The sequence below is a fragment of the Macaca fascicularis genome, chromosome 16 (assembly GCF_037993035.2).
Source record: "Macaca fascicularis isolate 582-1 chromosome 16, T2T-MFA8v1.1".
Taxonomy (NCBI): Eukaryota; Metazoa; Chordata; class Mammalia; order Primates; family Cercopithecidae; genus Macaca; species Macaca fascicularis.
The window spans coordinates 46,142,091-46,158,132 of record NC_088390.1 but is presented as its reverse complement, the minus strand read 5'-3'; the positions used below and the strand labels follow the sequence as shown (position 1 = coordinate 46,158,132).

The window sequence follows — 16,042 nt, the reverse complement described above, 5'->3', positions numbered from 1 at the left end:
ACCAGTTCCACTTCTAGGTATATGCCCAAGAGAATAAAAAACATGTATTCAAATAAAAACTTGTACCCGAATGTTTCTAGCAGCATTATTCATAGTAGCCAAAAAGTGGAAATATTAACTTATAAAGTACTGAGAAATGATACAATATGAATCTTGAAAACATCACGTTCAGTGAAATATGCCAGATACGAAATACTACATATTGTACAATTCCACTTAAATGAAATGTCCAGAATCGGCAAATCTCTAAGGATAGAAAGATTAGTGGTTGCCAGAGGTAATGGGGAATAATTGGGATAATATGAAGTAACAGCTAATGGGCACCGGGTTTCTTTTTGGGGTGGTGAAAATGTTCTGGGATAGATAAGTGGTATAGGTTATACAGCCTTGTAAATATACCAAAAACCATTGCATTGTTATGTACACTTTAAAATTGTTTAATAATTATTAAAAAGTATGTTTTTTTTAATGTATTTTTTAAAACTAGCAAATTGAATCCAAAAATCTATAAGAAGAATAATACACCATGACTAGGAATGCAAGGATGATTCAGTGTTTGAAAATGAACCAGTGTAATCTACCATATTAACAGTCAAAAGAAGAAAAACTACATGTTATGTCAATTGAATTTTAGAATATTTTTGACAAAATTAAATGTTTATTCATGATTAAAAACTCATCAAACTAGTAAAAATGACCTCTACATAAAACCTACAATTATTTATAATACTTAAGGTAAAAAAAACCCAAAGGGTCTATGTGGTTAAGAAAGATCTTAGAGGCCGGGCGCGGTGGCTCAAGCCTGTAATCCCAGCACTTTGGGAGGCCGAGACGGGCGGATCACGAGGTCAGGAGATCGAGACCATGCGGGCTAACACTGTGAAACCCCGTCTCTACTAAGAAATACAAAAAAACTAGCTGGGCGAGGTGGCGGGCGCCTGTAGTCTCAGCTACTCGGGGGGCTGAGGCAGGAGAATGGCGTAAACCCGGGAGGCGGAGCTTGCAGTGAGCTGAGATCCGGCCACTGCACTCCAGCCTGGGCAACAGAGCGAGACTCCGCCTCAAAAAAAAAAAAAGAAAGAAAGATCTTAGAAAATATTTTCTATAATTTTGTTGAGTGTAAAATAAAATATAGCATTTTGTATCTAAGTTATCCGTATTTGGCAAAAGTAGGGAATTTTTAATACATCTTCTTTGTTACATTGTATTGGATAGCTTCTATAACTTTTCTCCTAATAACAAATTGTTTAAAATAATCTATAAAATTGATTTTTTTTCAATTTTCTGTCTGTCCCACTGGAAAACTGGATTTATTTCCGATGTTATAATTATTTGATTTTCTCCCTATTTTTTTCTAGATGTATTCGACACCAAAATGATTGGGGAGCTCTTATTCTAGTGGATGATCGCTTTAGGAATAACCCAAGTCGCTATATATCTGGTAAGATCTCAACTGGGCTTAGAGTAAAAACTAGTAACAATCTTCATATTTTTATTGTGGTAAAAAACACATAATGAGCTCTACCATCTTATTAAGTGCACAGTACAATATTATTAACTATAAGCACAGTATTTCACAGCAGATATCTAGAACTTTTAAATCTTACATAACTGAAACTTAACACTGACTGAACAGCAATGCCCCGTTTCCCTCTCCCCCCATCCCCTGGCAACCGCTGCTACACTTTCTGCTTCTATTAGTTTGACTACTTTAGATACTTCATATAAATTGAATTATGCCGTATTTGTCCTTCTGTAACTGGCTCATTTCAGTTAGCATAATGTCCTCAAGGTTCATGTTCTATGTTATATTATCTGAATATAACATAGAATATGTTCATGTTCTATGTTATAGTATCTGACAGGATTTCCTTCTTTTCAATGACTGTCTAATATTTTATTTTATGTATACATTATACCATATTTTCTTTATCCATTCATCTGTCAGTAGACATTTAGGTTATTTCCACCTTATGGATATTGGGAACAGTGCTGCAATGGACATGGGAATGCAGATACCTCTTCAAGATCCTGATTTCAGTTTTTTTGAATAAATACCAAGCGTAGGATTGGCGAATCATCACAGTTCTGAGTTTAATTTTTTGATTTGATACTGTTCTTCACAGCAGCTGCACCATTTAACATTCCCACCAATAGCACTCAAGGGTTCCAGTTTCTCCATATCCTCCCTAATGCTTATTTCCTTTTTTCTTCTTTCTCTTTTTTAAATTTCATAATGGCTATCCTACCAGGTATGATGTGATAGCACGTTGTGGATTTGATTTGCATTTCTCTGATGATTAGGGATGTTAAGCATCTTTTCTATACCTGTTGGCCGAATCATATGTCTTCTTTGGAGAAACATCTTTTCGTTTGCTCATTTTTTAATTGAGTTATTTGGATTTCTTTGCATATCTGTTTTTTTGGTTTGGTTTTTGGTGTGTGGTTTTTTTGTTTGTTTGTTTGTTTTTGTTTTTGAGACGGAGTCTCACTCTGTTGGCCAGGCTGGAGTGCAGTGGCGTGATCTCTGCTCACTGCAAGCTCCGTCACCTCCTGGGTCCATGCCATTCTCCTGCCTCAGCCTCCCGAGAAGCTGGAACTACAGGTGCCCGCCACCACGCCTGGCTAATTTTTTTGTATTTTTAGTAGAGACAGGGTTTCACCATGTTCGCCAGGATGGTCTCGATCTCCTGACCTCGTGATCTGCCCGCCTTGGCCTCCCAAAGTGCTGGGATTACAGGCGTGAGCCACCGTGCCCGGGCTTGGTGTGTTTTTTTGTTTGTTTGTTATTGAGATACAGGAGTTTCTTATATATTTTGGAGATTAACTCCTTATCAGATATATTCCTTGCAAATATTTTCTCCCATTCTGTAGGTTGCCTTTTGACTCTGCTGATTATTTACTTTGCTGCACAGAAGTTTTTTAGTTTAACATGGTCCTCCTTGTCGAATTTTGCTTTTATTGCCTGTGTTTTTGGTGTCATATCCAAACAATCGTTGCCAACACCAAGACTGGATAACTTATAAAGATAAGAGGTTTATTTGGCTTATGGTTCTGCAGGCTGTACAAGAATCCTGGCACCAGCATCTACTTCTAATGAGGGCCTCAGAAAGTCTACAATCATAGCAGAAGGTGAAGGGAAAGCAGATGCATCACATGGTGAGAGAGGGAGCAAGAGAGAGGAGAGGAAGTGCGAGGCTCTTTTTAACAATCAGATCTCATGTGAACTAATTACAGTAAGAGCTCACTCATTACCACGGAGAGGGCACCAAGCCTTTCATGAGGGCTCTGTCCCCATTACCCACACACCTCCCAGTAGGCCCCACCTATGACACTGGGAAACACATTTCAACATGAGCTTTGGAGGAAACAAATAACCAAAGCATGTCAATCCCCATTGACAGCCTCTTGAAGATTCGTTGACCATATACGTGTGGATCTGCTTCTGGGCTCTCTATTATGTTCCATTGGTTTATATGGTTTTCTTTATGCCAGTACCATACTTTTTTGACTACTACAGCTGTGTAATGTATTTTATAGAATCAGGAAGTATGATGGCTGCAGCTTTTATCTTTTTTCTCAAGATTCTTTTGCCTATTTGTGGTCCTTTGTTGTTCCATATGAATTTAGATTGCGGCCGGGCATGGTGGCTCATGCCTGTAATCCCAGCACTTTGAGAAGCCAAGGCAGGTGGATCACGAGGTCAGGAGTTCGAGACCAGCCTGGCCAACATGGTGAAACCCCATCTCTACTAAAAATACAAAAATTAGCTGGGTACAGTGGTGGGTACCTGTAATCCCAAATATTCGGGAAGCTGAGGCAGGAGAATGGCTTGAACCTGTGAGGCGGAGGTTGCCAAGACCATGCTATTGCACTCTAGCCTGGGTGACAGAGCAAGCCTCTGTCTCAAAAAAAAAAAAAAAAAGGGGGTTGCTTTCAGTAGTATGGACATTCTGACAATATTAGGTGTTCCAATCTGTGAACATGGAATGTCTTTCCATTTATTTGTGTTATCTTTATTGTTTTTTAGCAATGTTTTATAATTTTCAGTGTACAGGTTTTTTGCCTCCTTAGTTGTTTATTCCTAGGTATTTTATTATTTTTGATGCTATCATAAATGGGATTGTTTTCTTAAATTCCTCTTTTGATTGTTTTTAGTGTATAGAATTGCAAGTGATTTTTGTATATTGATTTTTGTATTCTGCAGCTTTACTGATTTGTTTATTAGTCCTAACAGGTTTTTTTTCAATCTTTAGGATTTTCTACATAAAAGATCATGTCATCTGCACGGAGAGATCATTTTACTTTATTCTTTTTCAATTTGGATTCCTTTTATTTCATTTTCTTGCTTAATAGTCTGGCTAGGACTCTTAGTACAAAGCTAAATAGAAGTAGTGAGAATGAACATCCTTGCTTTGTTCCTGGTCTTAAAAGCTTTTCTTTTTTAAACTTTTTGAAGAAACATGCTTTAATTCCTTTCCCATTTTTCTTTTGCATACCTTCTATAGATATTTCCTTTGTGGTTACATGGGTCTTACATAAAACATAGTCATAACAATATTTTCAGCTAACAACTTAATTTCAGTTGTATAAAAAACTCTACACTTTCCCTTTTCCCCATCACATTTTATTATTAAAGTCACAGATTATACCCTTTTATATAGTGTATCCACTAACATACTATTATAGTTATTTTCATACTTTGTCTTTTAACTTCTGTATAGAATTAAACATTATTTATGTATCACTGTTGTTATATTAAAGTATTCTGTATTTGTGTACACTTTTAACTTCACGAGCAAACTTTATGCTTTTGTGTTGCTGTTTAGCAGGCTTCCGTTAGCATATCTTGCAAGGCAAGTTTAGTGGTGAAGTCCCTCAGCTTTTGCTTATCTGGAAAAGTTTTTACCTCTTAGTCATTTTGATAGATGGCTTTACCAGATATAATATCCTTCACTGGCAGGTTTTTTTTCTTTCAGCACTTTAAACATGTCATCCCACTTCCTTATGGCATGCAAGATGTCACCTGAGAAATCTTTCTCTTTTTTTGGAGACAGAATGTTACTCTGCCACCCAGGCAGGAGTGCAGTGGCATGATCATGACTCACTGCAGCCTCAGCCTCCCAGGCTCAAGTGATCCTCCCACCTCAGCCTCCTGAGTAGCTGGGACTACAGTCTTGTACCACCAGACCTGGCTAATTAAAAAAATTTTTTTTGTAGAGATGGGGTCTCACTATGTTGCCCAGACTAATCTCAAATTCTTTGGCTCAAGCAATTCTCCTACCTCTGACTCCCAAAGTGTTGGGATTACAGGCATAAGCCTGCATGCCCAGCCTGTTGACTGTCTTATGTGACTTCATTTGTATATGACAAGTTGCTTTTCTCTTGCTGTTTTCAAGTTTCTATTTTTTTCTTTGACTTTTGACACTTTGATTATAAAGTGTCTTGGTACAGACTTTTGGGTTCGTTCTGTTCGGGTTCTCTGAGATTCATGTATTTGGATATCATTTTCCTCCCCCCAGATTTATTAAGTTTTTGGTCATTATTTCTATAAATAAGTTTTCTTCTCCTTTCCCTCTTTCTCTTTCTAGGACTCCCAGAATGTGTATATTGGTCAGCTTTGATGGTGTCCCATAAGTGAAGTCATAAGGCTTCACTTTTTTTCCATTTTGCTTTTTCCTTTTTGCTTCCCTGACTGGTTGATTTCAAATGACTTGCCTTCAAATTTCCTGATTCTGAGCACTTTGAGAGACTGAGGCTGGTGGATCACTTGAGGTCAGCAGTTAGAGACCAGCCTGGCCAACATGGTGAAACCCCTTCTCTACTAAAAATAGGAAAATTAGCCGGGTATGGTGGTACATACCTGTAGTCCCAGCTACTTGAGAGGCTGAGGCAAGAGAATTGCTTGAATCCGGGAGGCGGAGGTTTCAGTGAGCCGAGATTGTGCCACTGTACTCCAGCCTGGGCAACAGAGCAAGACTGTCTCAAAAAATAAAACAAATAAAAGAAAAGAAAATAAAATAAACAAATTTCCTGATTCTTCCTTCTGCTTGATCAAGTCTGCTGATGAACTCCTCTAGTGAATTTTTCAGTTCAGTTATTGTATTTTTAGCTCTAAAATCTGTTTAGTTCTTTTTTGTATTCTTTATCTTTGTTGAAATTCTCCTTTTTTTCTATATTATTTTCTTGAACTTGTGAGCATCATTTTGACAGTTATTTTAAATTCCTTGCCAGGTAATTCATATACCTCTTTTTTTGGGGGGTTGGTTTCTGGAGATTTATTTTGTTCCTTTGATAGGGTTATTTTTTCCTGTTTCTTTATGTTTCTTGTAACCTTGTATGGTATCCACGCATTTGAAAAAAGAGTGTTTACTGACTGGTTTTGTACAGGGAAAGACCTTCACTCATCAGCCCAGGCAGGCATTCTGGGAGCCTCTTAAACCTTTTCCGTGGATCTATCTTCTTTGGACTTGTCTGTAAATTCCTTATTAGAAATATTTGCTGGTTTTTTGTTTTTGTTTTGTTTTGTTTTTGTTTTTTTGGTCAGGGTCTCACTCTGTCACCCATGTTGGAGTGCAGTGGTACAATCTCAGCTCACAGCAACCTCGGCCTCCTGGGTTCAAGGGATCCTCCCACCTCAGTCTCCCAAGTAACTGGGACCACAGGTGTACACCACTATATCCAGCTAATTCTTGTATTTTTTGTAGACATGGGGTTTCATCACGTTGTCCACGCTGGTCTCAAACTCCTGGGCCCAAGTCATCTGCCTGCCTCGGCCTCTCAAAGTGCTGGGATTACAGGCATGAGCCATCACGCCCAACTCTCTTTTGTTCTTAGTAGATTCCAGGCATATAGAGTATGCTAGGTCCAGTCAGTGCTCTATGACAAGCAAGACAGAAACCAGTCCCTAGACAGCTCCTTGAAAAGCCAAGATGTTGGATGCACACTCCAGGCTTTTCTGTACCCCTGAGGGGGCGGCCATCAAACTGTATGGGCCTCTGTTGCACTGTGGTTTCTGTGGAGCAGAAACTTGCTGCACAACGCTTTTGTTCTTAGTGGTCCCTGGGCATGTAGGGTATGGCAGCTCATGTCAGCTCTTCGACACAGGTAAGATAGAAGCCAGTCCCTCGGGCAGCCTCCCAGAAAAAGACATAAGGTTCAGTTTTCTCTTCTCTCCCCAGGGAGAAGAAACTAGGAGCTAACTCCCAATCCCATGGTACTATTCTGAAGTGGGGACCATGACGAGAGGGTGCCACAAATTTTCCTCCCCGCTTTGATGCAGCCAGTAGTATCATTTTTTTCTCACTCGATGGTTTCATCCAACAGTAAACAGTTTTCAGAGTCAATACCAGGAGTTATTATTAAAGAGCCATGGGATACATGTGTATCTTTATTATTACCTTTTAGCTAAAAAAAGTTCATTTTATTATGATAAAGAGATGTTAAATTTTGTTTTGGATTAGCTATGTGTGGGTGTGGACTCTACTTTTTCAATTTCAGAGCTTAATTACTGCATTTGGTTTGATATTAAAACATAAAGCAGAAAACATTGCTTCGTTTGTTTTATCTTCCCTTTCCACGTGAAGTGTGCAGTAGCATAGGTCAAACGGTAACTAAAGGCAAAAATGCTATGTGCTGGTGTCTAGTCAGCAGGTGGAGCTCAGATTCTTTCAAGTTTTCAAAAGCAGACAATGATATTTTACATTGAAAAGGCTTTCTTTGATTATAAAAAGGTTGAAATGAAAAGGTACATAGTACTAAAATTCTTATTTTTATTTTCTTATATCTTTTTTAGAGACAGGTCTTACTCTGTTGCCCAGGCTGGAGTGCAGTGATGTCATCATAGTTCACTGCAACCTCGAACTCCTGGCCTCAAGCAATCTTCCCACCTCAGCCTCCCAAAATGCTGGGATTATACGTGTGAGCCACCACACTCAGCCTAAAAATTTTCAGTTTTAGAGAATTTCACATATTTTTATGGTCTAATTATATTCCCCAAACGAACAAAATAAAAAACTTCAAGGGAAATGGCTTATTTAAAATTTTTTTAGTTTTAAAATCTAGAACTTAAAGTTTTACCCTATAGTGACTTTTAAAACTAATTCCTCCAAAAGATGATGCTAGTTTTAGTAGTGTTAGCAGGGAATATTTATTTTGTAAAAGTCCAAATATCTGATTTTGCATTTCATTTGGAAGTACGCCATACTAGAAAACACCTCAAACTCTTAGGTTTCATTTTTATGCAGTTTTCATATGTCACAGGTCAAATCATATCCTTTATAACTTGATTATATATATATATTAAAAATAATTATATAAGAAAAATTCAGATGGGATATGATTTGCCCATAAGACAGTGTTATTATTTCACCTCCAGAATAATTTTAATTTAAGATGTATTTGGAATTGGTGGAGGAAGGGAACAAAAAAACTTGAGACTAGAATATTGAAATTATTTTTGCAAAAGGAGTAAAATTTAGAATATTAGAATGGAAAGTTGTATTGTTTACAACTTCTAGTTTCCCTACAAAAAAATAAGCAGTTTGTGTGGGGAATTATGATGAAATTAAATTTGCCATATTCACCAGTTATTCTTAACCAGATGATATGTTTTCCCATCTCTGCCCTACTTCCACTGCCTCTTTTCTCTCTCCATTTGACAATTACTGTATATAAACAGAATGTTACTCATATGTTACTGATATATGAATGTTACTTTATATGTTACTGATACATATGTAGTAAAATTGCTGAATTGCAGAAAAAACATACAGAGAACCATTCTGTATATTCAAAATACAAATTAGATTACTTCACTAGAAAAAGCAAGTGTATTATCTTAGCATGTAATATTTTAATAACTAAGTAACCAAATTTTCCCCTGGGTTTACCTCTTTCTTTAGGACTTTCTAAATGGGTACGGCAGCAGATTCAGCACCATTCAACCTTTGAAAGTGCACTGGAGTCCTTGGCTGAATTTTCCAAAAAGCATCAAAAAGTTCTTAATGTATCCATAAAGGACAGAACAAATGTACAGGACACCGAGTCCACACTTGAAGTGACCTCTTTAAAGTACAGTACCCCACCTTATTTATTGGAAGCAGCATGTCATCTATCACCAGAAAATTCTGTGGAAGATGAAGCAAAGATGTGTGTCCAGGAACTGCAGTGTCCTAAAATTATTACTAAAAATTCACCTCTGCCAAGTGGCATTATCTCCAGAAAGGAGAAAAGTATGAAAAGTTCTTCCCATTTACCTTTGATAGAGAAGTCTTTCATTATATTTAGTGAAATGATATTTATTTGGGTATAGATTAATTTCCTTAAATATGGTGGTTTGTAATATAAGGTGTTATCATAAAGTAGTGAAACAGTATGGTGTATTGTAATGGGAACAAACTTTTGTCAGGAGACCAGAGCATATTTTCTGGTTTTCCACTAACTGGCTTTGCCACTTACTAGCTTTGTGATCATGAGCAAGTCATTTGACCTTTTTGAGTCATAATTGGGGGGAAAAAATGCTTGCCTAGCTGTCCCTTCAGGTTGGGTTGTAAAGGTCAAAATTATAAATATCACAGCATTGTAAAGTACCATATAAGTAGGAGATGTTATTCTAATGGCTATATAAAAATTTGGCCTAATTTTTTATATAGATACTTCTATGTGAACTTCTTTTCCTATATAGATAGTTCTTGTGAACTTATTTATTTTAGGAGGTGAGAGACATTTATTTTAAGTGATGAAAAGTAATTTTTTTTTTTTTTTTTGAGACAGAGTCTTGCTCTGTCACCCAGGCTGGAGTGCAATGGCGCAATCTCTGCTCACTGCAAGCTCCGCCTCCTGGGTTCACGCCATTCTCCTGCCTCAGCCTCCCGAGTTGCTGGGACTATAGGCGCCCACCACCACGCCCGGCTAATTTTTTGTATTTTTAGTAGAGACCGGGTTTCACCGTGTTAGCCATGATGGTCTCGATCTCCTGAACTTGTGATCCGCCCGTCTTGGCCTCCCAAAGTGCTGGGATTACAGGCGTGAGCCACCACACCCGGCGAAAAATAATATTTTAAAATATTTTAGAAATAATCATCTGTATCAGATTGGCAAACTGTGGCCCGTGGGCCAAATTTGGCCTGCTGCCTGTTTTTGTAAGTTTAATGAAATGTAGTCATGTCCATTTATTTACATATTGCAAACAACAGCAGAGTTGAGTATTTGTGTGTATTGCACTAGAACAGCGTAATTGAGTAGTCGCAACAGATACATAATGCCTCACAAACCCTAAATATTTCCTATCTGGCCTGTAACAGAAAAGGTTTGCCAAACTCTGGTCTATACCATTGGATATAATTTCAGTTGTTTTAATTCATATATCCAAGGCAGGTGGATCATCTGAGGTCAGGAGTTCGAGACCAGCCTGACCAGTGTGGTGAAACACCATCTCTACTTAAAAAATACAAAAATTAGCTGGGCGTGGAGGCAGCCACCTGTAATCCCAGCTACTCAGGAGGCTGAGGCAGGAGAATCACTTGAACCGGGAGGCGGAGATTGCAGTGAGCCGGGATTGCGCCATTGCACTCCAGCCTGGACAACAAAAGCGAAACTCGGTCTCAAAAAAAAAGAAAAAAATCAATTTTTAAACATTTATTTTGTAGTATATAAATACTACAAAATAGCAGTACAAAATTCACTATAAATAGTGAATTCAAGCTGATTAACCTGATAATCAGGAAACCTAGGTTCTAGTCTCAGTCTTCTTACTAACCAGTTTTATAACTTTGAGCAAATAACTTAGCCTTATGTCACATTCCTTATTTATTAAATAAAAGAATTAGTCTAGGTAAGTTTTTCTCAGTCACTGGTTAGTGGATTTTCAAGGCAAATGTTTACAGCCGTTCCCTCCTATGCTCAGCTCCCTTCCTCTTCCCTTTTACCCCTTCTTTCCTCATTCATTCTTGGGCTCCCTGGTGTGGAATTTGATAGTTTACCAGACAGCATTATAACTTGAGCTAGGAAACACTAGAGACCTAAGATTTCTTTCAGAGTTAATATTCTGTTCCAAGATAAAAATCCACTAGTATTCATTGGGGGTTCTAAGTTACGTATCCTATACAGTTATTTAGGCATTGCTAATAAATAATCATTTTAACGTAACAATTATGTCAGCTAGGAGCAGAAAGTTAAAGCTTTAAATTCTTGTATTCTTAGATGATCCAGTATTGCTGGAAGAAGCAGTGAAAGCAGAAAAAATTGTGATTTCCAGATCTACAAGCCCAACTTTCAACAAACAAACAAAGAGAGTTAGCTGGTCAAGCTTTAATTCTTTGGAACAGTATTTTACTGGTAAAATATCGAAGGCAACACCTGAGCTCAGGTCATCAGAGAATAGTGTCTCTAGTCCTCCCCGTTTCAAAACAGAAAAGATGGAAAGTAAAACTGTTTTGCCAATCACTGATAAATGTGAATCCTCAAATCTGACAGTAAACACATCGTTTGGATCATGCTCTCAATCAGAAACCATTATTTCATCATTAAAGATTGATGCCACCCTTACTAGAAAAAATCATTCTGAACATCCGCTCTGTTCTGAAGAAGCCCTGGATCCAGACATTGAATTGTCTCTAGTAAGTAAGGAAGATAAACAGTCCACTTCAAATAGAGATCTTGAAACAGAAGCAGAAGATGAATCTATCTATTTTACACCTGAACTTTATGATCCTGAAGATACAGATGAAGAAAAAAATGACCTAGCCGAAACTGATGGAGGAAATAGATTGGCTAACAATTCAGATTGCAGTTTAGCTAAAGACCTTTTTGGAATTAGGACTATGCAAGAAGGAGATTCAGCCAGAGAAGTGAAAGCTGAGGATTGCACAGATACAAAGTTGAATGGAATTCTGCATATTGAAGAAAGTAAAATTGATGACAGTGATGGTAAAAACAACTTTGATAAATGAACTGGAACTGGGAAAAACTCATGAAATAGAAATAAAGAACTTTAAACCGTCTCCTTCCAAAACTAAAGGCGTGTTTCCTGGTTTTAAGTAATAATACTTAACTCTCAAGCAAAGTAAAAATATGTCATCATGCTTATGTTAAACTCTGTTGTAAGTAATTTGTACATTGAATAAGTGGCATACTTTTTAAAAAACTGTTTTATGTTCAGAAATGTAAATTTTATTATTCTTGAGTTTTGGGGTTTTTTTTTTTTTTTTTTTTTTTTTTTTTGAGATGAAGTCTTGGTCTGTTTCCCAGGCTGGAATGCAGTGGCGTGCTCTCGGCTCACTGCAACCTCCACCTCCAGGTTCAAGCAGTTCTCCCGCCTCAGTCTCCTGAGTAGCTGGAACTACAGGTGTGCACCACCATGCCCGGCTAGTTTTTGTATTTTTAGTAGAGATGGGGTTTCACCAAGTTGGTCAGGCTGGTCTCAAATTCTTGACCTAGTGATCTGCCCTTCTCTGCCTCCCGAAGTGCTGGGATTACAGGCATGAGCCACTGTGCCTGGCCTATTCTTGAGTTTTTACAAAGTAATTCATACAAAATGTTGTCCTCAAATAAGTCTTCCTTAGCTAAATGCAATTTAAAATTATTCAAAGATATTTATAGAGTTTCCTAGGGCATTTCTAGTTTCACGTAAATATTCATATTAGGTGGTTCTCTTCATCCATTTGTTTTCATACTGATACATAAAGATTAATAGCAGTCTAGTCACACCTCAGTCATATTTCACTATAGATTTTACCTCAGATCAGTCCGAGACATTTTTAGAGATCACCATTTGTCTTGAAAGGTTTATTTCGTTATTAAACTGCCTACTTATAAGTAATGAAGAGAAATTAAGAAAGTGGTATGCATTTTTAATTGAAATTGTTTTACATTATTTGTATAATAAGCCTAAAATCAAACATATCATAAACAAATTGATGTAAAGATATAAAATGCCAAATGAAGTATTCTAAATTTTCTGTTCTAATTATTTAGCTTCATCCTAATTGTGGAAAAAAATACTAGATCCTGCTGAGTATTATATATTTTTCCTAGTGGATCAGTGAGTACCAAACACTAGATTAGAAGGTAATTTCTACATTGTTTGGAAAGGGTGAAACAATTTCTCCCCTCTGGTATTGTTCTAGCATAAGCTTTAGTTATGCAATGACTAAGAAAACTCTATATATAAATTTGATAAGCAAACCCACATTTATAGCTGTAGCCAAAATATGTTTCCTTAGAGCACAGTAATCCTTTCTGTGAATTTTGATCTTGTTTGTGTTTTTATGAATGAAGCTGTGTCTAATCAAAAATGATTATAAAAGATGCTCATCTCTGACATCATTCCAGAAATACATTCATTGATCTTTTTTTAAGAAACGTGTGTTATTCACTGGGCATTAGGACTTTTTGTGAGTAATCTGAATTGAAATTTTATGAGCTATCCAAGAATTTTGTATGGTCTATTATTTTCAAGTCATAATTTCCAGTAAGGATTTATTTTACATTTCATTTGGATAAATGAATTATTATATAGGCATGTGTTTGCTTTCATTTTGAGATATTTAGATTTTTACAGCTTGTTTTTATAGCATTTGATGTTACAACTCTAAGCATAGTTCAAAGACATTTAAAATTAGCCAGGTGACAATTTACCAGTTAAAGAATTTAGAATATATTAGATCCCATCTAGTATTATATATTTTTTCTAGTTGATTATTGAGCAGTAAGTACCAAATACTAGATTAGAAGGTAATTTTTATCTTGTTTTGAAAGGGTGAAACAATTTTTCTCCTCTGGTATTATTATTAAACCACAGATAGAGATAGTAGGGTAGTGAAACGAATAAATACCTGGTAGAAGACAAGAGACTTGGGCTCTACACCTGGCTCTGCCACTAATTTGCTAAGTCATATTGGCAATCACCACACCCTTCAGGGAATTAGTTTCATCTGTAAAATGCAGAGGTTAGTACTATAAAATCATACAGATTTCTTTGTGCTTTAAGAATCTACAAAGGAATGTCTGTTGATATTCTGAGTTGATTTTCATTTGCTTTTGTTCCAGAATGCCTAAAATAAAGCATATTATTTCATAAAAAAGGTAAAGTGGCTCTTACTCATTTACATTTAGGGAACGATGGTGATGTGGTTTGGCTGTGTCCCCACCCAGATCTCATCTTGAATTGTAGTTCCCATAATCCCCACGTGTTGTGGGAGGGACCCAGTGGGAGGTAATTGAATCAGGGGGGCGGTTACCCTCAAGCCGTTCTCATGATAGTGAGTGAGTTCTTATGAGACCTGATGATTTTATAAGGAGGTTTTCCCTGCTTCACTCTCATTCCTCTCTCCTGCTGCCTGTGAAAAGGTGCCTTCCACCATGATTGTAAGTTTCCTGAGGCCTCCCCCGTCATGCGGAACCGTGAGTCAATTAAACCTTTCCTTTATAAATTACCCAGTCTTGGATATGACTTTATTAGCAGCATGAGAACAGACTGACACAGATGGTATGAATATGTGCAAAATAACTTGGAAAGCTAGATATTTATTTTCACAATGCCACAATTAAAACATTTTGAGGACTTTTGAAATTACCTTTGGAATTGGGAAACTACATGAGAAAGTTAAGCATATTATTTTATGGTCATATCGTAGTGTTATTACCCAACTTCATCTCAGATACTTTTCCCTTTCCCTAGCTAGATATGTTTTTGTTTGTTTGGTTTAGATAGTCTTGCTCCGTCGCCCAGGCCAGAGTGCAATGGCACGATCTTGGCTCACTGCAACCTCTGCCTCCCAGGTTCAAGCGGTTCCCGTGTCTCAGCCTCCTGAGTAGCTGGGATTACAGGTGCACACCACTGCACCTGGCTAATTTTTGTTTGTTTGTTTGTTTTTTGTTTTTTTAGTACAGACAGGGATTCACCATGTTGGCCAGGCTGGTCTCAAACTCCTGACCTTAAGTAATCTGCCCACCTCCTCCTCCCATAGTGCTGGGATTAGAGTCATGAGACACCATTCCTGGCCTAGATATTTTTCATTCTTTCCAAAATTTAATTCTCCCTGAAGCTAAAAATTTTCATTACTAAGAATGTACATAGAGATGTGTCACAAGCCTTTAGTAATTCCAAAAGGTGTTTCAAAAATTTTACACAATGATAATCACTGTTGAAACAGGTGTATATTCCCCTCAGATCATGACTTGGACCAAGATGATATTCCAAGAAGTAAACTGGCCTTTATAGTGTAGGATGTAGGCCATTGTCATTACTGATAACATACTTTTAAAAGAAATGTTTACAGAGTTAAATAAGTTAAAACACATAAATGCTTTTAAAACAGCACCTGGCACATTGCGAGTTATTCATTATTAATTAGTAGGTAAATCATATACCTGGAGTGCACCATTGCTCTATATGAAGTGTACACTAACTATAGATATATAGGTGATAGACTGATAATAAATAATTATTTGAGGAAAGAAAAATTATTTGGCTGGCTTTTTTAAAAGCTTTTGAGATATATAAGGTAGAGATTGTTTATCAAATAATTTATGTGACACATTCAATGCATATGAAATAGTTATCTAATACTGAATTTATTCAAGGATTGAAAGTATATAGAGCACACAGGCTGAAAACCAGGAAAACTACTAGTTAGAGAAAGGGCTTTATTCATGGAAGAAAGGTACAATGTAAAGAGTAGATGTTTCATGACTTGATTAGATTATTTAAAACTTTCTAGAATTGTGTTATAAAACTATTACTGTGTTTCTATGCACTTACTTATTACATGGTTTTAAATTTGGCACTGTTTCTAAGTTTCTATAAGGCTTTGTTGTTATTCTTAAGATCTTTCAATTCAAAACATTAATTTTAACAAAAAGCTTTCCCCCGTTATTTTTCTGCAACTGGAATTTTTTGTATTACTTTCCTATATTAAAACACATTTAGAATATTTAATTCTTTAGGGCTGCTTATAAAATTTCATGAAATCAGGCCGGGCGCGGTGGCTCACGCCTGTAATCCCAGCACTTTGGGAGGCCGAGGCGGGCGGATCACAAG

At 36.9% G+C, this 16,042-nt stretch overlaps 1 protein-coding gene across 4 annotated transcripts in view; it reads left to right on the top strand.

Annotated features, from left to right (window-relative positions):
• The window catches only part of BRIP1 (BRCA1 interacting DNA helicase 1), a 180,926-nt gene extending 166,842 nt beyond the window's left edge, over positions 1 to 14,084 (top strand). For 3 of the 4 annotated variants that reach the window (XM_045375116.3, XM_005583892.5, XM_015438383.4), the window contains 3 exons: positions 1,359 to 1,441; positions 8,904 to 9,233; positions 11,203 to 14,084. In XM_045375116.3, the coding sequence (XP_045231051.2) occupies positions 1,359 to 1,441; positions 8,904 to 9,233; positions 11,203 to 11,951 (1,162 nt within the window). In that variant the 3' untranslated portion in view covers positions 11,952 to 14,084. The remainder of the gene's footprint in view (positions 1 to 1,358; positions 1,442 to 8,903; positions 9,234 to 11,202) is intronic. The other variant, XM_074019090.1, reaches the window with a different exon arrangement.
• The last annotated feature ends 1,958 nt before the right edge of the window (positions 14,085 to 16,042 follow it).